This window comes from Lissotriton helveticus, chromosome 11 (genome assembly GCF_964261635.1).
Source record: "Lissotriton helveticus chromosome 11, aLisHel1.1, whole genome shotgun sequence".
In the NCBI taxonomy this organism is placed as follows: Eukaryota; Metazoa; Chordata; class Amphibia; order Caudata; family Salamandridae; genus Lissotriton; species Lissotriton helveticus.
In genome coordinates this window covers 917,525,046-917,546,780 of record NC_136072.1, presented here as the reverse complement: position 1 = coordinate 917,546,780, position 21,735 = coordinate 917,525,046, and the positions used below count along the sequence as shown (strand labels likewise).

At 46.9% G+C, this 21,735-nt stretch overlaps 1 protein-coding gene across 3 annotated transcripts in view; it reads right to left on the bottom strand.

The window, feature by feature from the left end:
* The window catches only part of NF2 (NF2, moesin-ezrin-radixin like (MERLIN) tumor suppressor), a 493,960-nt gene that overhangs the window by 183,123 nt on the left and 289,102 nt on the right, over positions 1-21,735 (bottom strand). For all 3 annotated transcript variants that reach the window (XM_078667193.1, XM_078667192.1, XM_078667194.1), the window contains exons 12-13: positions 12,246-12,463; positions 11,841-11,946 (exon numbers count right to left, since the gene is read on the bottom strand). In XM_078667193.1, the coding sequence (XP_078523319.1) occupies positions 11,841-11,946; positions 12,246-12,463 (324 nt within the window). The remainder of the gene's footprint in view (positions 1-11,840; positions 11,947-12,245; positions 12,464-21,735) is intronic.

The following is a 21,735-nucleotide window of genomic DNA, read 5'->3' as shown; positions in this document are numbered from 1 at the left end:
CTGTTCCACCACTTCAGAGAGCGGTGTGTGCGGTCGTCTACCAACACCAGATCCGTAATCTGTCCTTGAGCCTGATTCCACTGTGTCGCTAAGCATTCTTGTAGCGGACGCATTTGTAGTTTTGCATATGGTATTAGCAGTATGCAGGATGACATCATGCCTAGTAGCTGCATGAACACTCTTGCTGTTAGTGAGTGTTGTGGCTGAAATCTCTGAATGATTGTAAGCATTGCTTGGACTCTTATTGGGTTGGGGTACACCTTGGCTTTTTCTGTGTCTATGGTAGCCCCCAGATATTGTTGAACTTTGTTTGGTTGTAGGTGTGACTTTGTGTAGTTCACCGTGAACCCTAGCTGGTGTAGTAGCTGAATTGTCTTTTGTGTGTGTTGCAGACACTCCTCTTGCGACCTGGCTTTTATTAGCCAGTCGTCCAAGTATGGGAAGACATGAATTTGTTGTCTTCTTAGGTGAGCTGCTACCACTGCCAGGCATTTTGTGAACACCCTTGGTGCCGTCGTGACACCAAATGGGAGGACTTTGAACTGATAATGTTGTCCTTCTACCACAAACCTGAGGTATTTCCTGTGGGCTTTGTGAATAGGGATATGAAAGTAAGCGTCTTTTAGATCCAGTGTAGAAAGAAAGTCCCCTTTCTTCAGTAAAGGAAGTACTTGTTGGAGCGTGACCATGTGGAAATGTTCCGAATTTATGTATGCGTTGAGAGGTCTTAGGTCCAGTATTGGCCTTAGAGACCCGTCCTTTTTGGGGATTAGGAAGTATAGGGAGTATACTCCTGTTCCCTGTTGGTGCTGTGGAACCTTCTCTATGGCATGCTTTTCTAGCAGTGATATTACTTCCTGTTTTAACAGTGTTAGGTGATCTTGTTTCATTGGACGCTGTTTGGGGGGGATGTTTGGTGGGGTAGCTGTGAGTTCTAGGCAATAACCATGTTGGATAATTTGTCTTACCCACTTGTCTGATGTGATGTTTTCCCAGACAGGTAGGAACTGTGATAGGCGTCCCCCTACCGGTGTTATATGGTCTCGGGGAAGCTCTATGAAGTCACTGTTTTGGGGTTGGAGAGTTGCGGTTGTTGTTGTTTCCGCGACCTCTACCCTTGTTGTTGTTACCCCTGTATCCACCTCTAGAATTACCTCTGGGTGATGTAGGTGTAAAAGAGGTTTGCTGTTGGTTTGTACCTGTACTTTTGGATCCTCCTCTATAGGTGGATCTACGAAAGGAACCTCTTTGTGTCGGCTGCTGCAATGCTCCCATTGATTTAGCCGTTTCTGTATCCTTTTTCATTTTTTCTAGGGCCTCATCTGTCCCTGTGCCAAAAAGTGTTTTCCCATCAAAAGGTTGATTAAGTAACGAGGTTTGTACCTCTTGTTTGAATCCTGACACTCTGAGCCATGCATGTCTCCTTAGCATGATGCTTGTATTTGTCGACCTTGCCGCAGTTTCTGCCGCGTCTAGGGCGCACTTTATTGAAGTGTTAGTAATTAACTTCCCTTCTTGTATAAGTTGATCAGCTCTCTTTTGATGTTCTTTAGGGAGATGTTTGATGAGTGTTTCTAACTCATCATAATGCGCTCTGTCATACCTTGCAAGTAGTGCTTGCGTATTAGCTATGCGCCAACTGTTTGCCGCTTGAGATGCTACTCTCTTGCCAGAGGCATCTATTAGTTTAGACTCCTTGTCAGGAGGTGGCGCTTCTCCCGTAGATAAAGAGTTTGCTCTCTTGCGAGCGTTTGTGACCACTAGTGAGTCTAGAGGAATTTGTCCCTTAATGTATATTGGGTCTTTTGGAGCTGCCCTATATTTTTTATCAATTCTTGGGTTCAATACCCTAGCCCTCACTGGGTCTTTGAATATCTCTGATGTATGACTGAGAAGGCCTTTTAGCATTGGTAGTGTTCCTGATGTTCTTTGTGCAGTAGGTAGTGTCTCTAATAAGAAGTCCTGTACTAGAGGTTCTGTATGTAGGTCTACCTTATGAAATGTTGCTGCTCTAGTAATGAGTTGTGCAAACCCAGTATTGTCATCAGGAGGTGAAGGTTTTGAGGGATATGACTCAAGGTCGGTATCATTACCTGATCCCACATTATACTCCTCCCATGGGTCTGCCTCCTCTGGGATTGTGTCCTCATCATCCCCAGGGTGTCCCCCCTCCCCTGTGTCACTTTCTCCATCTGTTGTAGGTGTAGATGGACGTGTGGGAGGAATATCTGGCCTATTGTGAGGAATAGGCGAAGATGGTGTGTGAGGTTTGGGAGAAGGGGGAGGAGTTGTATTCGTCCCCATTGTTCTCTTCTTTGGATGAGCCTTGTCGTCCAAATGTTCATGTTTCCTCTTTTTAGGTAGCTCTGTGACTACTTTGCCAGTCTTTGGGTCAATAAACAAAGTCTTTTGTTTAGGATCCGTTCCGTGTTCCTGTGTCGGTACCGCAGTTTTCGGTTCCGAAAGGTGTCTTTTCTTTGAAATGTCCATTTGTGTTTTCGGTGCCGAAGTTTTGTTCGGATCCGACTTCTTCGGTATCGAAGATGTCCCCGGTGTCGAGGGTGTTTTCGGCGCCGAAGCGTGCTTCGGTGTTGACATGGACTGCTTCGACTTCGAGCTTTCCTTGACCTGGTGCTTCGATGTCGATGTGGTTGGTTTATCGGAACCGGAACCACTATGATGGGGGACCGAGTGTTTCGGTTTCTGTTTCGTTGCCGGGCTCGAAGGCGGGGCGTTGGAAACTTTTTTCGGTTGTCTGACCGGGCTCGAGGGCGGGGTCGACACCGTGCGGGGTCTGTTTTTTGGTAAAGGGACGTCGTCACTCACGGTTTGTTGGACGTCGATTTCCTCGACGTCGGACTCGTCCGCTTCTGACCCCGCCTCGTCGGCCTCTTCTTCCTCCTCTTCTGGTTGCTGGTCCTCGAACAGCTCCGGGATTGCTTGTGACTGCATTCTCGATACCTCGTGTCTTCGGGCTCGACGGTTTCTAATCGTCGACTTTGACGAGAACGCTGCACAGGCCTCACAGTCCCTGGATTCGTGTTCAGGGGACAAGCAGAGGTTGCACACTTCGTGTAGGTCCTTGTGTGGGAACTTAGCACCACACGTTGGACATTTTTTGAATGGAGTCCTTTCCATGGACCCCGGGCTGGACTACGTCGAGTTTCTCGTAGTCGTCGTCCTTCGAATCGCGTCGGTATGGAGTGAAGTCGCGTTCGATAACGATACCGTCGATTTGGAAAGGAATACGCGCCGGTTATAACCTTCTTTGTTGAAGTCGGTCCGGAGCGCTTCGATCCTCATCCGAACCCGATGGCGGAAAAAAACAATCTAAGGATGGAGCCGATGCCCATGCGCACTAACACCGAGAGGAGGAGTCACCTATGACGACAAAGACTTCTCCAGAAGAAAAACAAAGTGCAATCATCCGAGCCCAACACCAGATGGCGATCTATTCATAAATGTACCATCTGCAGCCCATATGCCTCGAACAGGGTTTTATGGCATCACTGTCCTTGGATAAATAGTCGTGAATACAAGAGACAACTTCCTCTTCTTTGCTGCTCTAGCAGAAAGTATATTTCTATTGGTTATTCATCTTTTTCTCTTCACCATTTTAATTTGCTCCTTGTAACAAGATTTCATACCTTCAATATGCTTTATGGGGTTAGGGATATATAAAAAATTGTGGGGGTGGCACGCCTGAACTTTGTTAAAAATGACATACCTCTGTATTGTCCTTTCCCCAAATCAGCAGATATAGCACTGGCATTGTCCCTTTTCAATGCGTTAGTGATTTTAGCTCATTTAATCCAAAATTGTGCTTTAAATGCACGTTTGATTTAATCTTTTTCAAAATGTTCACAGGGCAGGGGAACCTATCAAAACCTTACTATGAGGTAAGCCCCCTTGCTGAAATTCAGATCGGGTTTAACATCTGACTTTTCGCAGTTGTGGATGGAGCTAATAGAGTAAGTGGGTGGAGCCAGTCGAGGCAGTGGGTGGAGTCAGAGAAAAGTAGGTGTGGCCTTCGACAAACATTTGAGCACCTGCACTTCAAATTTTACAAATTAAGCACTGGCTCCCGTTCATCTTGGACAGCAGGTCGGTCTGCACAGCAGCCTCCTGTGTGGGCATTCTGGCAGGTGCAGAATGTCCGGGTACCACCACGGTCTTGGCCAGTCCGGAGCAATCCGAATCATCCTCGTCGCTGAGGAAGGAAAGGCGTATACAAATGCCCCATACCAGTTATCAAAAGGGAATTCCCTTTCGACCCTGGTCGTTAGTTTCTTAATGCGAAGTCTCTGCATTTTTTGTTTGTGTCACCCGCAAACAGGTCGATGCTTGGCCGACCCCATTCTTGGAAAATGTCTTTGGCAACTTCATCCTTTAGAATCCACTTCTGCTGGTCCTCGAAGTGACGACAGAGCGTCTGCTTGTGAATTCTGCTCTCCAGGTAGGTGTATTGCTGTTATCGATAGATTCCTCACAAGGAGCCAATGCCAGAGAGCTTGGGTTAGGGACCTCGATCAAGTTTCTCCCTGCTTGTTCAGATAGTACATTGTGGTTGTATTGTCCGTCTGTTCTAGAATGGAGTTGATCTGAATCGGTGGGAGGAAAGCCTTGAGAGCTAGATGTACAGCTCTCAGTTCCAGCATGTTGATGTGGTACAGCTGTTCTTTTGCTGACCATCGAACTTGAGTTTGGAGGGACCCCATGTGAGCTCCCCAACCCTGGAGGGAGGCATCCGTGATAAATGTTTGAGAGAGAGGTGTCTGATGGAATGGAATCCCTAGCAGCAGATTATCCTGTCGCATCCATTTGGCTGCTTTGGACAGCCGAATCCTGTCACCTCACCGAGCCGTTCGTTGATCCCACTTGTCTTGTTGTAAAGGACGCATTCTCAGCCTGTCATTGGGGACCAGAAAGATGCAGGATGCCATCGACCCTAGGATAGTATCATCTTGGTTGGCTCTGCTGGTGTTGTTGCCTCTGCCAGTGAGGGGTTTGAACCCTCTTCTGGAAGGACCGCCGACTGTATGGTCTGTAACGGCGCCTGAACCCAGTTTCTTTTTTCAAGCCCTACCGCCTTCTGGGTATCAAGCTCAGTCTACATCCTCGACATTTCCTCATTTGTGTGAGTGCCAAACAAGGATGAGCCTGAGAAAGAGAGGTTGAAAATTTGAGATGGCGCTTCCGGTTTTAGCGCAGTTAATCGGAGCCAGGATGACCTTCTGGCACAGATTCTGTGTGCATAGAAGTGTGCAGACAGCGTCGCTCCATCAGCTGCGGCGCTGAGAGACTTGGTTTGCCACCAAGCTTCCTTCCTGCAATCTACCCTGCGGTCTTCTTTGGGCAGCTTTTCTGTAAATCTTTGAAGAGACTCCCACAAGGATCTGTCATAGCGCCCTAATAGAGCCGATTAAGAAAATAATACAATCACCAATACTGGAGTTTACTTAATACTTTCTAGTATGACCTGAACAAACAAAAATATACCGGTCAGTTTTTTGAATTACGTCTCTAGTTTATTTATTCGTTTATTTCACTAGTCAGACTTTTTTCTTTTGGAATAATTTCAAGTTTTTTTGTGCATATATGAAAGATTACAAAAACATGTAAAACATTATAATAACAAACAAATTATGTACAAATTTACAAATTTATCACACACTCATTCCTTACTTTTGGCCAAGACATCCATCACACACTCAATCTAAACCAAACATACCACATAAACAAGTAGCGCCCTTTGTCAATGCTATTCAGTTGTGCTAATCAATAAACAGAAATTTTTCAGTTATGAGTCCTATTTAGCAGACAGTATAAATTAGGGACCAATCCTTAATTCCTAACACAGTCCTTCTAGTTATTTTCATTGACAGTAGGCCAGGTCAGGTCGACGCGTTTTGAACCCCCAATTGCGGAGTTCTCATCAGGACAAACTATTTCTTCTCAAAAGCAGGAATTAAATCCCTTGGGGTGAGTTGGATGTTGTAGACACAAGTAGCTCACATATCGTTTTGAGGGTCGTGGGTACCCTGACTCTGTGTGACGCTGCTCAATACCGGGTGGATCGATTAATTCGGCTGGGGCCTTTTCATTGAGCCCTTCATCCTAACCGGTGTGTTTGGCATCTATCGTTGATAAATGAATAAATAAACTAGAGACGTAATTCAAAAAACGGACCGGGATGTTTTTGTTTGTTCAGGTCATACTAGAAAGTATTAAGTAAACTCCAGTATTGGCGATTGTGTTGTTTTCTTAATGTATTTGGCTTAGCCTTACTGGGTAGAAGTCAAGACCCAGTGTTGTTTTCTTTGCTAATAGAGCCGAGGGGCTGGAGACCTTCAGCATGGAGGAAGACATGCCACAGATTTTTCTCCCCCACAAATCCTGTGCCCTGCTCTCCTTATCAGGTGGAACTGTAGATGAGAAAGTCATTGCATGCGTCTTTTTAGCAGCAGCAAAGGTCACAGAGTCCGGAGGCGGGTCAGATCTGAGAAATAATGGATCATCTTTCGGGGGTCTATATTTTTTCAAGATCCTCGCTGGCGTGGTCTTGAGTGTCGCCAGTGTAAGGAAAATGTCCATCACTGGTTGAAGCAGCCCCGGCACTAATGGTAACAACAGTCTGGCTGCTGATCTCTGATGTAAAGTCCCAAAAATCACAGAGGATGTACTCTGCTGAGTGGGCATAACGATGTTCAATTTATGTGCCCCTCTGGCCAGAACATCCTGACGTCATCCACCCGAGTGACCCTCGACGGTGGGCTGTCGGTGAAAGTTGGAGAGTAATCCCTCTTTGGAGAATGGGTGGAAGAGGGTGAACATGTTGGAGATCTGTATTTTCTCCTCGGACTTCGGGTCCTGGATCTCCTTCTTGGGGATGGTGCAGGAGTATGTGTATGATCTCAACCCCTCGATGGAGTAGTAGGAGAGTGATCTATAGCTTGTATCAGCCGGGTCAGAGGAGATCTGTGCAGAGGACTGGAGTAGTCTTGAGTACCTCGTACTTGTGCAGTACCGGATTTCTGCCAATGAGGCAGAGGTAATAACCATCTTGGAGAGAGGTGAATAGATGGAGTGTTCTGCCTCTCTTCCTTTGCAGGAGCCTCAGATGAACGTGGCCGTACAGGTGAATGTGCTGGACTGTTCGACGTTGAGATCACCACCTACGGTGATCTTGAGGATGACGAGGAAGAGCGCCTGGAAACTGTGCGATGGGTTGACGCCGACTGGTGAAAATGTCTCGCAGTCGAACCTGGAGTCCTTGTGAGCACAAGCGCTGGAGATTCTGCCCTCGACGTTGGTGATGGCGACGGAGAAATGCTCACTGGACGTGAGTCGGGCAGAGACCGATGTCTCGATGTCGATCTTTCCCTGAGGGTAGATCTGTGCCTCAACATCGATCGCCGCCTGGTCGACGCCGACTGAGTCTTTTGCCTTGACGTCGGCGGGGACCTGTGCCTCGACGTCGAGCGCCTCTGCGCTGGAGTTTTGTGTCTCAACGTCTACCTCCTCTGAGATGACGCAGTCTTTTGCTTCAACGAATATCCTCTCCGAGAGGAGACTTGTGCCTCAACCGTCTGAGGGAGAGCGCGACAGAGTATCATGCCTCAACGTCGAACGTTCGGCGAACGTTGATGGAGACCTGTGCCTCTACATTGATCGTCGCTGGGTTGAAGTCAACGGAGGGTCCGTTACCTGGTGACTCTATGTTGAAACTGCCATCTTCGGGCTTGGAAGTGGATGGTGCGCCTGCACCGTCCAAGACTTCGACAACGACATCTGTTTCTTTGCCGCTGGTAAGTTCGATGCTGATCCAGATGCTGATGGAGAACAGATCGGAAAGTTTGCTTCTCGAAGTCGATCTAGCTCTCTTTTTCTTCTGTCTCACCGGACACCTACCTCTTTCAAAGAGCCCATAGAGTCGAATTCTTTCTCGCTCTCTCTTTGAGGGTTCTCCTGGACAGCTTCTTGCAATGCTGACAGGTATCTGGAGAATGAGAGTCAGGGAGGCAAAGAATACATACAGAATGTGTGTCAGACCTGGCCTGCTTCTTGCCACAGGAGTGGCAAGGGTGAAATAGAGATGGCATGCTGAAAGAAAATAAACCACTTTCTGTCAAACAAAACGGTTGTACCTCACTCTAAAGCCTAAAAGGCGTCTAGTCAAAGATAGAAAAAACACAAAAAGAGCAGAATTATTTGACAAAAAAGTCAAAAAGGCAGAGCTGTGAATTAAAGGGTCCTGACTGAAGGAGCCAAAAAGAACAACTGACCTAACTGTCACCCCTGAGGCATGATGGGAAGCTAGGGGTCATGGCTGCCTTAAAGGCACAATGCCAGTTTTTGTGTTACAATTGCTTTCATTTTCTATGCTATTGGTTTCCAATGCAGCCTGTAGGCTAACAATGCTTGCTTTTTGCAGTTTTTCATGAGTCTACTCATTAAAAAGAGTTCAAGTGATACTTTCCCTCCTGTGGTCTATGTATATAATATATAATTACAAAAGTAGTTATTTATTGTTGCATTGTTTGGCTTCCTATATAGGGGCTGCATTGGGATGGGAAAAAGTTATATATGTATATATTATATATATATATATATATATATATATTTTTTTTTTTATTCGAATCTTTATTTGTAGCAAATCATAGTACAGAGATGGGCCTACAACCATCGCGGCCGGCCGCTAGTAAAGTCGAAACAGTGCGAGCGATAAGCATTGTGGCAACAATTCAAGATACAGGATAATATAGTAACAGTACAGAATTCGGATGCGGTATAGCAGCATGAGTAAGGATATGAAAGGTTCATTTTACTAATAAAGAGCAAAAAGAAGCGTCACGCAGTCACACGCATTCCCACGATAGTGCGTAAATCAGGATAGATGAAACAATGTCTATACGATGAGGGGGGCCCCAGGGGACAAAATATACATAACAGGAGAAGCAAAGGCACAGCCCCAGCATACGACAGGTCCAGACCCACCCTTCAGCACCATACACACCGCAAGAAACACAGGCAACGACGACAACTGGAAAAAAGAAAGACTAAAGGGCCATAGTAACGAACACAAACCTACGCCCCACCCGCAACCCCCCAACCTGCACACCCGCAGAAGGTCATGGCCTACCCCCCAGCCGCGTGCCTGTCGCCCTAATAGAACCCGAAATATAGAGAGATAGAACAGAAAGAAAACAAAAAGAAAAAGAAAGAAAGGAATGGAGGAGGACCCCCAGTGCGCTGCTCGTCCCCGCCCTGCACCTTAACACTACGAAAATCCCAAAAAGGAGTCAATACCACAAAGAAGATCAATAGAGCCTGGGTATAGGAACAAAGAAATAGCAATCACAGATATCCACGACACCGCCCGTCAACAATAAAGCAAATAGAGGACAGGCCACCTCAGCCCTGACCCTGTCTGATAAGAATACTGCCTGAAGTTCTATCAATAAGCAATGGGAAGCACAGTCTCGAAGGTCCAAACAGGATAGGCGGGCCCGGACAGAACAAGGCCATAAAAGAGCATAATAATTCAAAGCCACCCAAATACAGACAGTAAAGAGAAGGCAACCACAGCGCCGGTCCCATGTAAATGTAAATGTAAATGTATTTCGATTTATATAGCGCACGAATCACCCAGGGGTCTCAAGGCGCTTGCTTAGGGAACCCGTCCTGGTATTCCCCTGTGAGATACCCCGGCAGGGTATTCACAAGGTGAAAGCCAGGCATCCCGCCGCGAGGGGCCGTAGTGGAGATTAAGCAAGCTATTGCCCAGAGTCGCAGAGTGTGACCCCGTGAGTCGAGTAGGCACCGGAGCGAGAATTGTCGAGTCCGTGGAATTTTTGAGCCCGAGACCCGCCGAGGCGGGGAATCGAACCCTGGTCCACGGCTGATCTCAGCTTCGGGGTCTGCCGCCTCTAACCACTGAGCCACGCTTCTCCATGAACTTCCAAAAGCTGGCACAAAAGAACAGCATCCAGGAGGAGAAAGTCAAATAGTCCGGCCGTAGCCGCGAACCCCCGGGGCCAGTCCAAAAGAAAAACAGCGCTCCACTCCCAGCCGCCAGTCAAACATGTGCCCCGAGGACAAAGTCATAGAGGCGATCAAGACGGCCAGCACGGGCAAAGAAGTCCGGGCTCTAAGCGGTCCGAGGAACCCTTGAGGAACCAGAACCTTCCCCACAGAGGCAGCATCATGGTCAGCGTCCGACTCCCGGAGTAGGACCATGGTCGACATAGGTGGCGAAACAGCGAAGGCATCCAGTCCCATACCCAGGACTCGGGCGTAGCAATCAACAGTCTCCTGCAAAGTCGTTAAGGCAGCCAACACATCTCGGGGCGTGAACTCCGTCGTGCGATGCGGGCATCCCTGTCCCATCGCTGCAACAGCCGCCCACGCTCGGACGTGAGCCGCAAAGAAAGGCGCCAGCCGCCATCTTGAGCCGATCGGCGCCGGTCCCCTGCACAGATCCAGGGAGCGGGCCGCACCGTGGGGACATCGCAGGATGCATCTCCAGGACAAAGAAATTGTGGGGCAGGGTCCAGAAAGGAGAGCCACCAAAAGGCTAAAGTCCTGCCGGGCCCCTGGAGCCGCCCACCTATATCAGAGCGATCTCCGGTTATGCCTGGGCAACAAACGTTGGGGAGGGGGCAGGAGTCAAGCGCCCCCTCCGACCCCACGCCGCCACTCTGTCCCACGAGGGTCCACGTCGATCAGTTCGTGTCGTTACCGCTGGCAGCAGTCGGTCAGAACATCGGCCCCCACCGGCGAGGCGCCACTCCACCCTCGACGGCCGTCGATGCTGCGGCCGAGGCCGGAGGCCCCGCCTAATCAACGCCCCGGTCCCACCATCACACGGGCCGCAAAGCAGACGGGGAGATTTCTCAGGATCGGCGGCACGTAGACGCTCCAGAAGCTGACGGTAGGTGTTAGCTTTCTCTCCGGAGGCAAAGGAGAGCACTTTGGGTCAGGATATTCGGCAGGATAGTCGTGTGGGGCAAAGGGGCTCGCGGAGCCGAGCGACTATGCGGCCATTTCAGATGGCTGCTTGGCTCCTCCTCTCATATATATATATTTTTTATAAATATTTTTTCATATATATTTTTTATTATTTCCGGGTTCCCTGCACATGGGCGTGAATATTCAGTGCTTATGACTATTGATGAGGATCCCCTGCTAGAGAAGAAGCAAAGAAATAGCATGCTGAACAGCTAGGAAGGGCAAGGGCTCGGACTCAAAGGGACAGAGATCCTGAAGGGAGAGCGATGCTAAGGATGTGATTATTGGAATAAGTGGTTACGGACACAGTAAATTTAAGGACAACAATTTGAGAGCAGGAGAATATGAAGGATCAATTATCAAGATTGAGGGTGAAACGGGAGCATAAAAAAGAGAGGGCTATGGAGGTCTCTCACTTAAAAACAATCACCACAAAAAAAGAACAACTGTAAGGACAAATGACAAGTCTAAAGAAACACAAAACATACAAGATTATTACAATTACATACACCACAGCACTGAATAAAAGGAGTGCCTTTGAAATTGTACTGAGGGAGTGGCACAACATTAAACAAAAATGTTGAATCAACAATAAAACTACCCCAATAAAGCTGTACAACTCTGTAAGTACAAAGACATGATAACTGTAATGAAATTACAGGTACGAAAACATCCAAGCTACAGCGATAACATTGATTATAAATAATAAAGTCTATTCTATGCAGCCTAGGGTCCTAATCCTTTTCTTATTGCAAACATGCTACTTCCTATTTACCCAAACAAAACCACACAGCACCAAATGTATGCACACCGATGACTCCCGTCCTCACCATGTATGCAGTTTTGCTGCTGATTTCCATGAGCTTCTGTTTTGCAAGGCGCTCAGCATCACGGGCGTCCTGAAGGTCTTGCCTCAGTTGCTCGGCTTCCTTTGCCCTAAAGTTGCCACAGCAAATGATTAATAAAATCAGATATCTGGGTAGGGACTAAAGGGACAAGAAACAAGTGGTGAAGCAAGAAAGCACATAGGAAGCAGTAAGTCAACTAAGAGGATAAAGACCAAAACAAGGTAAAAACAAAGGATGTGATAACAGTACATTCATAACTCAAGGTCCCCTCCTCTGCCCATGCCAAATTCTGTGGCTTGAGAACTGCATTCAAGGCAGTGGTAAACAGAGACAATGATAACACGATCATGATGGAAAGGACAGGGGAACACAACCTGGAGCACTGACCTCCTTTCAGACTCTTCCGCCATCTTAAGTGCCAGCATCTCTGTCTCTAGCATCTTCTGTTCCATCAGACGTTTCTCATCCTCTGTTCGAATAGCTGTTGTTTTTATCCTTTGCATCTCTTGCTCTGCCTCAGCTGCTTTCTGAGCAAGGAGCTTCGCCTCCTCTTCTGTGATTTGAGCCTTCTCTGCCAGCAGGTCTGCTGTCTCTTCTGACCTCATCTAAGGAGTAAATGAAGAGATCTCACACAGGATTACAAAACAGCACTGTCACAAGTGTGAGTTTTATAGCATCTAGTCACATAATCCTAAACCAATCATTCTGTGTAAATAAAATCCATGGGTAGAATACCTCCAGTAGATCGCCATTTGAAACTAATGTACTATTTCTCAGACATTGAGTCTTTCAAGAACGAAATCATGATGTGAACCATAACCTCTGATAACGGATAGGATCTAGGGCAGAAATTCACATGACGTGGAAATCGATTTCATGCAACGCAAAGAAGAAAATAAGTTAGCTGTAGTTTTCCAGTATTGGAATCTTTCATAGATTCACATGCTTGAATCAATCCCCATCGTCCAGATGGGAGTTCCGCAGTATATTATAATTAAGGCTCCCGGTTTTCCGTTTAAACTGATTTTTACATATGACTACAGATAGAAACCGGTTTGTTTTTTGTCTGTAGTTCTATATAGAAATGGGGAAAAACTTACAAAACAAATGCTCCTGAAGCCTCTGTGCTCCTCTAAAGAATCTGAGTCAGAGGTGCACGGGGCTGCCAAAAGAAATCGGAAACTTCTGAACAAGTGCAGCTGGGAGCGCCGTGTCTGCAGAGACCCTCCAGCACCCCTCATAGCGGTGGTCACGCAAGGTATAAATTGTTCGAGCAGTGCAAGCAGCGATGTCCATTAAGAGGTGTGAAAACACCCCAGGACATGTGCTGCAGGCCCAGTAACCTTTTGTTTTGTTTTTTGTATGGGAGGGGGAAGGAGGAGGTTGATGTGGAAGGGCATGGAGGCAGACATGCCTCCAACAACTATTAGCAGGCACTGACCGGATCAAATTAAGGACACCATTTTAAAATATAGTGGCTTGTTGAAAGTGGAGCGATGGTCCCATGACCTATTTTACAGTGCCTCATAAACCCAACAGCCGAATTGATAACATGGTGTCCCTAGTGACAGCGAGTAATGTGATGTTCCTACCGTAGTAGGGTGGAGAGACGCACTTGAACCGCGGCGTTGAGAACAGAGGCCTAACTTTGTGTGCCAAGAGCTAAGCCCACATCGGGTGCAGAAATATATTTAAAATTAACAGTACTTTTTTTTTTTGTTGTAGTTGGGGTGGCTTTTTTAGGCAGAGGCACAGGTGTGTGGAGAGATTGGTGCTTACGCTGCGGGGTAATGGGGGTGATGGTGTGTGAGCGGCGTGGTTGCAGCTCTGAGATGTGCACACAGCCCTGACTGACTTGCACTCTGGGTGTGTCCTGATATTACCCCACAAGGACCGGGCAGTGCCCTGGCCGCCACATCACAAAGCCCGCTCTCACAGAGTGCAACTGTGCAAGGAGACGCTGTGGCCTGCAGAAGAGATAGCAGCATTACCGCCCCCATTTGTAGACCTTGCATAACGTTTAAGACAAAAACAATGGTGACAGAGTTCAGGGAAAGAACTCTTAAAATTACATATCCTATACGGTCTTCTTAAAACGAATGAGCTTAGTAACACATCATAAATTACCCGGAACTGTGTTCCATACTTGTAATACACAGCAGGGAAAACGTTTTGCGTGCTTCTTTGTGGTATTGTTGCATATGATCTCCGGATCTTGTTCGGCCTTATAGTACAGGCTGCTCTTGTCTCCATACGCCCTAGGCGCTAGAGAGGTTTCACTTCTCTGGGTAGTGAAGGGTATGGCCTCCCCTCCCAGATCAGCCACCAGGCAGGAGAACATGCTTTCCCTCAGTAGGGGCATAGGGGTGGGACGATCTGGCATGGGAGGGCAGCATGCCTCTTCTGTGTAGGACGGAACTGGCCTGCACTCTCAAAGGACGGCAGGGTCGCTCCCAATATATAAAGTGCACTTAAGATAGGCTTCAATTAAAAAAAAGAACACAGCTTAACAACCTAGTGCATGTGTGCATGCCAATTTAAATAAATGTGGAACAATACTAGCTTCAGTGTCTTTTTTCTTGCTACAAAAATAAATGTGGATAAATACAGATAAAAATGACCAAAAAATAAATATGGATAAATACAGACGGAAATGTAAAAAAAAAATACCATAAAACCGGGAGCCCTAATTAGAATAGCAATGTAATGTCACACAGACTAAAAAGGACGAGGGTCCCTTAGTTTTGTAACCTATCGTAGTCAAAAAAGAGACTAAACATGGTTTTCAACCAATCTTGCTGTCCTGCCCTCTAGAACACTCCTGTGAGAGAAAGTGAGAGAGAGAGAGAAAGAGAGAGAAAGAGAGAGAAAGAGAGAGAAATAGAGAGAGAGAGAGAGAGAGAGATACAAAGCTATATAGTTGTATAAAAATAAACAAATGCATGTAATAGGAAAAGAGTAGAAAGAAAAATGTGCATAGCCAGAAAAAAGGTTGGAGGGGTGAAGAATAAAGCTCACCGTCACTGGAAAAGATGTCGCAGTACCGCTTGCCCCAATGCGGTGTCAGTGCGAACTGCAAAATCCAAGCAGTAATACCTGCTGAAAGTGAGTGCATTCTTTCAAGTACATGCACAGCAAATGTCCTGGATTGGCACACCAGGTGGGTGGTGCCTTGACTAACCAATTGTCCAAATACAGGAACATGGCAGCAAGCATCGACGACGGTGAAGATTTTTCCTCGACGATGATTTAATCGACAGAAAGTCTCTCGTTGGCCGTCTGTCAAGAGGCAGAGCTGAAGAGGGCTTCTTAAAGGAATGTCTCATCTTAGGAGGTGGTGTAGGCGGTTCAGACCTGTTTTTTTGCGGTCTGCTTGTATGAATATGTCACTCTTATCTTCTTTCGCTCTCTGCAAGGAGATTTAGAATAGGCCACGTCTGTAAGACCCCTGGAGAGGTTTTTTTGAGTTTGTTCAAGGGAAGAGCGAGAGCGTGGAGATATCTCCCTCTTATGAGACCTTTTGGAGTATGAAGATGACGCCTCCTCACTGTCCTCACTGGATACAGAATCCTTCCTTCCTTTAAGGTTTGCAGCCATAAGATCCCCTCACGGTCTCTGAAAGTCTCATTAGAGGAAGTGTGACATACCTTGCATTCTTTGGCCTTATGATCAGGATAAAGGCAATAAATGCAGTCTTTGTGAGGGTCATCGGTGTAGGGTAACTTCTTAGAACAGCTACCACAGGCCCTGAATAGGCTCTTCCTCTCCTTGTCGGACATATCTGAGTAATGAACAAATACAGACTCAAGATGAAGAGATAAGTAGTCTGTAGCTATATATCAGCAAATAAAAAGGTGTTTCAATGCTTAACCAAGCTTTGGAATGAAGTAACTGAGCGGAGCCCAGTGGAGGCTCCCTAACACGACAGGTGGTACAAAATCTGAGGGACTGGAGCTTCTCACAGGAGTGTTCTAGAGGGCAGGACAACCAGATTGGTTGAAACCTATGTTTAGTCTCTTTCTCTTTTTTGACAAGGACTATGACATGTTACAAAACTAAGGGGCCTTCAGCAGTTTTAGTCAATGTATGAAATTGTAGTGCTATTATAATATACCACGGGACTCCCATCTCGACGACGGGGAAGGTTTCAAGCTTGCTAATCTATGAAAGATCCAATACTGGAATAAGTTTCAAAACAAACTTGCACAAGATGTGGTTCTACCAAAAGACATTGACAGGTGGGGCAGATGGTGACAGGCAGGCTCAAGAAGTCTCAATCTGAATGGCATGGCACAGGCATTATGCAATATGTTGATTCAAGCACAGTAACAAAGTAACCAGTAGAGCATGAAAGCACCTCTTCCCTAGAAGCAGCATTGGGAAGCCCAACAGTAGGGCTTGTGGCTTTGCTAGTTTTTATTAGCATTAGAATGCAAATAAACAAGTTACTTGCCTTCAGTAAAGCCTCATCTGGTAGAGACTATGTAGCCGCAGATTTCTTGCCTTAGAATTATCCCCAGGAGTCAGACTTTATCCTAAACGTTTTCATGAGCAGTACCCCATACGCCAGTGGGTGGTGTAATCGGCTTAAAGTGGCGGCGGCGGCAACAAAAGTGATGTGCGCGGTATCTATATAGGCGTCACTCTGCGGGTTGATCTCCGTTTCTTTTCGCGACTTTCCACTACAGGAGCACAGAGACACGAAGAACACAGACCACTGGTATGGAAAACTAGGGTCTGAAAGGGAGAAAGGCCTGTCCCTAGAACTCAGTTGGCAGAGCATGGAGGATGGGTGGGTGAGTAAGGAATCTGCGGCTAGAATGAGTCTCTACCAGCTAATGTACTACAGAAGGTAAATAAGTTGTTCATCTAATAGAGACTTAAGGTAAGGAATCTGCAGCTAGCATAGATACCCCGGAAGTGGGTCTGCAAAACAATTTCATACCAAAAAGTCCTGCAGGGCCAAACAGGCAAAGTGGTAGTCACAACGGACCTGACTGTCCAGGCAATAGAATTTAGTGAACATCTGCAGAGAGGCCCACACTGCTGCCTGGCAGATGTCCAGGACCGGGAAACCGCATGCTAACACAGTGGTTACAGCTTTGGAATGAGCCCGCAAGCCCGCAGGGGGTTGCATCTTGGCCAATGAGTAGCACAGTTTAATGCAGTGGACGATCCAACAGAAAATTGTCCACTTTTTAAAACAGCCTTTCCCTTCTTCGCTTGGACATAACCCATGAGGAGTTGGTCATCTACATGGAACTCTCTTGTGCGGTCAAGGTCAGAACGACAATGCTATTTTTGGGTCCAGTCGGTGAAGTCGAAACTTTTCTTTAGAGGGATGAGGCGGAGCGTAAAAAGTAGACAGGTGCTAGGCTGGTCTACATGAAAGTGAGTGATGATTTTAGGCACGCTAATATTTTGCCTGCGAGGGATCCACATTAATTGAAGCTCTAGAGAGGGTGCCACTACATGAAATATACCCCGAGAGCAAATCACTTCCAGAGAAAGTTGTCCCCGTAGTATACCTGTTTGAAGCGCTCAACGAACTGAACAATACTTAATGGCATTGTTTGAATCACCGACTGGTGTAATTGTTTGAACTAATCGTTAGATTTGAATTGATTGTCGTCATGTTTAAGTTTTTGAATTGTCCAGTTTTTTAATGTGTTTATTAACTTTTATTCATGAGGAATGTATAAATGAATGAAATGTGTATTCTTTTCATGCTTTAAAAAAAATGAAAGGATGTTTGAAATCAAGTTGAATCAATACAACTGTGAAAGTAAAATGCAATGCCGTGATACGTTGTATTTCCAAATCTGCATGAGTAATTAGCAGTTCCAAAACTGGTGGCCAGGTAATCCTTTTTGAAAAAAATAAATAAAAGACTTTCGGCAGAAAGGCAGCTCCAGTTCGAAGAACCAGCTTGTCTGGGTGGATATTCAAGTGTGGAGTCTTGGACGACAAAGCCTGAAGCTCAGTAACCCTCTGGGCAGCTGCTTTTGCCACCAGGAAGGCTGTCTTGATAGTAAGGAGCCGGAGACGACAGTTGTGAAAGGGATCAAAGGGAGCGCATATCAGAAATGTCAGGAATAGGTTAAGGTCCCACTGAGGCATGATGATGGGATGCGGAAATATATGTTGTAAACTTTTCAAGAACCTATGTACAGTAGGGGATTTGAAGATGGCTGATCAGGCAACCGAAGAACGGCTGAAATAGCAGAAAGGTAGCCCTTTAAGATGCCCAGAGCAGAGCCCTGCTGTGCAGGGGAAAGAATGAAGAGAAGTACCTGAGAAAGAGGAGCAGAAAGGCTGTTAACCCGTTTTTTTGCACACAATGCCACAAATTTGCCCCAAAGACATCCGTATACCGTTGTGGTGGGAAGGATGCCTGGTTGCCAGAATAACATTGCCAACTTCGGGTGAAGCTGTCAACTGTCACTGCTCAATCTCTGCGCGGAGTGTTGACAGATCTGGGCAGAGGACCCTCCCCTACTGCTGTAACAGAATATCCTCCCAAAGGGGCAGCCTGGTCGGAGGACCAGAGGCCATGCTCAACAGCTCAGGATACCAAACTCTCCGAGCCCAGTCCAGAGCCACAAGGATGACTTGGGCCTGGTCATTCTTAAGCTTCTTGGGAAGTCTGGCCCAGAGTGGTAACAACAGAAAAGAGTACAAAAGACCTGAACTCTACTCGAGACGAAAAGCGTCTCACCCCAAGAGCCGCCTTGGAAACTCTAGCGCGCAGAACTTCTGACCATGCGCGTTCTTGGCGGTGGCGAACAGATCTAACCAAGGTTCTCTCCTTTGCTGAAAGAGACCTTAAACTACCTCCAAATGGAGGTACCATTCATTATCCAATTGGCGTCTTTGGCTGAGTACGTCCCCCCCAGGTGTTCAGAGAACCCGCCAGGGGTTGAACCACCAGGGAAATGCCCTGATGTTCCAGCCATGTCGAGAGACGCAGGGCCTCTTGACAAAGGGTTCACAATTCAAACACACCCAGTTTGTTGCAGTACCACATGGCGGTGGTGTTGTCCGTTAACACCTGCAATACCGCTTCCTTGATGGAGAGTATAGAGGTTTTCAATGCCAACTGGATTGCCCAGAGGTCAAGAAGTTTGATGTGGAATCCGGATTCTGACGGAAACCAGAGGCCTTTGATCTCCACCTTTTCCAATTTGCTTTCCCATCCCAGGAGTGACTCATCTGTCACCGCTGTCTGATGTGGTTGGGAGAGGAGTCTGCTGCAGACCAGATTGCGGTGCGTTCACCACCACTGCAGCTCTTTTGTAGTTCCCTCTGAAATCTGGACAATGTTGGAAAGAGTCCCAGATGCTGCACCCACTGGAATTTCAGGTATGATTGCAGAGCCCGCATATTCCAGCAGGCAAGTATCACAAGCAAGATGCAAGAGGCCATGAGGTCCAGCAGCCTTAGAGTCACCCACACCAAAATACAGGATAGAGGCTGAAACGTTGGTGTCCTGGTACAGGAGTCTAAGCCTGAACCTGCACCCGAAACTGCACTGTGTCTAGAACAGCTCCGGGAAAGGGAGCTTCGGAGAGGGAGTAAGGTGCAACTTCGGCATGTTGATAGTGAACCCCAGCGAAAGCGCCGTAATATTGAGGTGAAAGACCACAGCCCGAGGGGAGCCCGCCTTCAACAGCCTGTTGCCGAGATAGGGGAAGGCTGGCACCTCTGATCTTTGCAGATGAGCTGCAACCACTGCCATCACCTTAGTGAACACCAGAGGGGCGCTGGAAAGGCCAAAAGGGAGCACAGCGAACAAAGTGCTCGTGGCCAACCGGAAACCGCAGGTAATGCCTGTGAGCAGGCACGACGGGAATGTGGAACTATGAGTCCTGCAAGTCCAACGCTACCATCCAGGGTCCTTGATTTATGCTTTTCAGATATATAACAGCACAACAAGATGCCATATGTACCAAAATAACATACAAGTATAAGCATTTATAGAACGCATTGCTGCAAAATACAGGGCTGATGAGGACTGTTTCATCTTTGAGAAGAGAAAACGAGAAAAATAGGTAGGGCAGCATACAATACACATTTTATTCACCCGATTGCGTCCGCAAGTATGTCCTTGGGACGTGAGGCATGGGGGAGTTCCTCAGCGTTACATTCCAATTGGTCAAGGCAATATGCCATATCAAGCAGCCAGGTACCTATTCCCTCCCCAGTGAATTGCTACCCTACCCAATAGTAGGGCTATAGCTATCAGCTTACGATTAGTGGGCTGGGCTTCTTTAATCAGCCCAAGTAGGCACACCCTGGGAGTAGATTCCACTGTATCATCCACTATTACAGAGACTGTGCGTGTAACCGGCACCCAATACTGGTATATCCTTGAGAAGCCCCATTCTAAGTGTATAAAGTCGGCGTCCGGAGCCCTACATCTCACACAATTTGCATTTTCCCTGAGTCCAAAGCCATATAGTCAGGTTGGGGTGTAATACATTTGATGAAAGAATTTAAAATGTATAATCCTCAAATTGCAGTTTGGGGTCAGCAGGCCAGAGAGCTTGCAGCAAGCGTACCATTCCTCCGTTGTGACTGGAGCAGGGAGACCCTCATCCATTTTCTGAACGAGTCATCTGGTTCCAGATGGGCATCTGTCTGGGATGCATTGTATAAGCGTGTCACCAGGTGCTTTCGAGTGGCAGTCGTGAGAAGCAATTGGAGTGCTCCCAGTGCGGGCAGTTCCTCCGGATACTGTGGATACAGGTTGCAAAGCGTGGCTCTAAGCCTACAATATAGGAAGGTGAGCATGGGGCCGGCTTGCTGCCTACGCAATGTAGATCAGCTAAATCTATAAATTTCCCTGCCCGATAGGCATCCCCCAGTGTGTGTAGCCCTGCCTCGCAGAGTACAGCCAGTGAGCCTGCTTCTTGTGACACCGAGATCTCCAGGTGATGCGCAAGTGGTAGTGCCGGCGCATATAGCGGTGTTATCTTTGCTCTTTTCCCCAATGCTTTCCAGGCTTGTGAGGTGCAGTGTATAGATTTTATATCCTCTTTTCTGAACTCCTTACACTTGTGTGGGATCATGGCTGCAAGAGGTATGGGGTGTACAGCATCCCCTTCCACTGCGACGTGCAGGAGGTATCTTGGAGGATGTTGCCAATAATGGGTGAAATGTGCCTGTGTGCACAGGTAATAAAGTTTTAAGTTTGGCGCTGTAAAACCACCTTTTGAATAGGATTGTGTTAGGGCGGCTCATTTTAATCTTGACTGCTTCCCTGCCCAAACTAGCCTAATCATCTATGAGTGTAACTTTGTAAAGAAGGCTTTTGACAGGTATATAGGGATATTTGTGAATTGGTAAAAAATATTTGGTAGTATTACCATTTTCATTAAAGCTATTCTGTCAGCTAGCCACAGCTGAAGCCTTATCCATCTCAAGACTTGCTCTTCCAGATGTGAGACAGCCCTGCCATAGTTATACTGTAGAACCATATTCGGGTCCCTGTGTACCCATACAACAAGGTACTTGTCAGGGTTCTCACTCCACTCAAGAGGGAACTTCATTGCTTGCTGCGTCGTGCACAGAGTTAAGGGGAAGGCAGTTGACTTCAACCAAATTATGTCCAGGCCTGTGTGTCTTTCATATCGGATGTATTCTCTAATAAGGCTTTCCAGGTTAACACTAGGATCTCTTACATAGAGCAGTATATCGTCTGCGTAAAGTGAGATGGCCAATGGTGAAATCTCAGTGCCATTGTTGCATGTTGTCGCAGAATGCATGCTAGGGGCTCTAATGCTATGGTAAATAGCAGGTGTGACAGTGAACAATCCTGTCTTGTATCTCTACATATAGCAAAGGCTTCCAACGTGTGCCCATTCACGCATGTCCG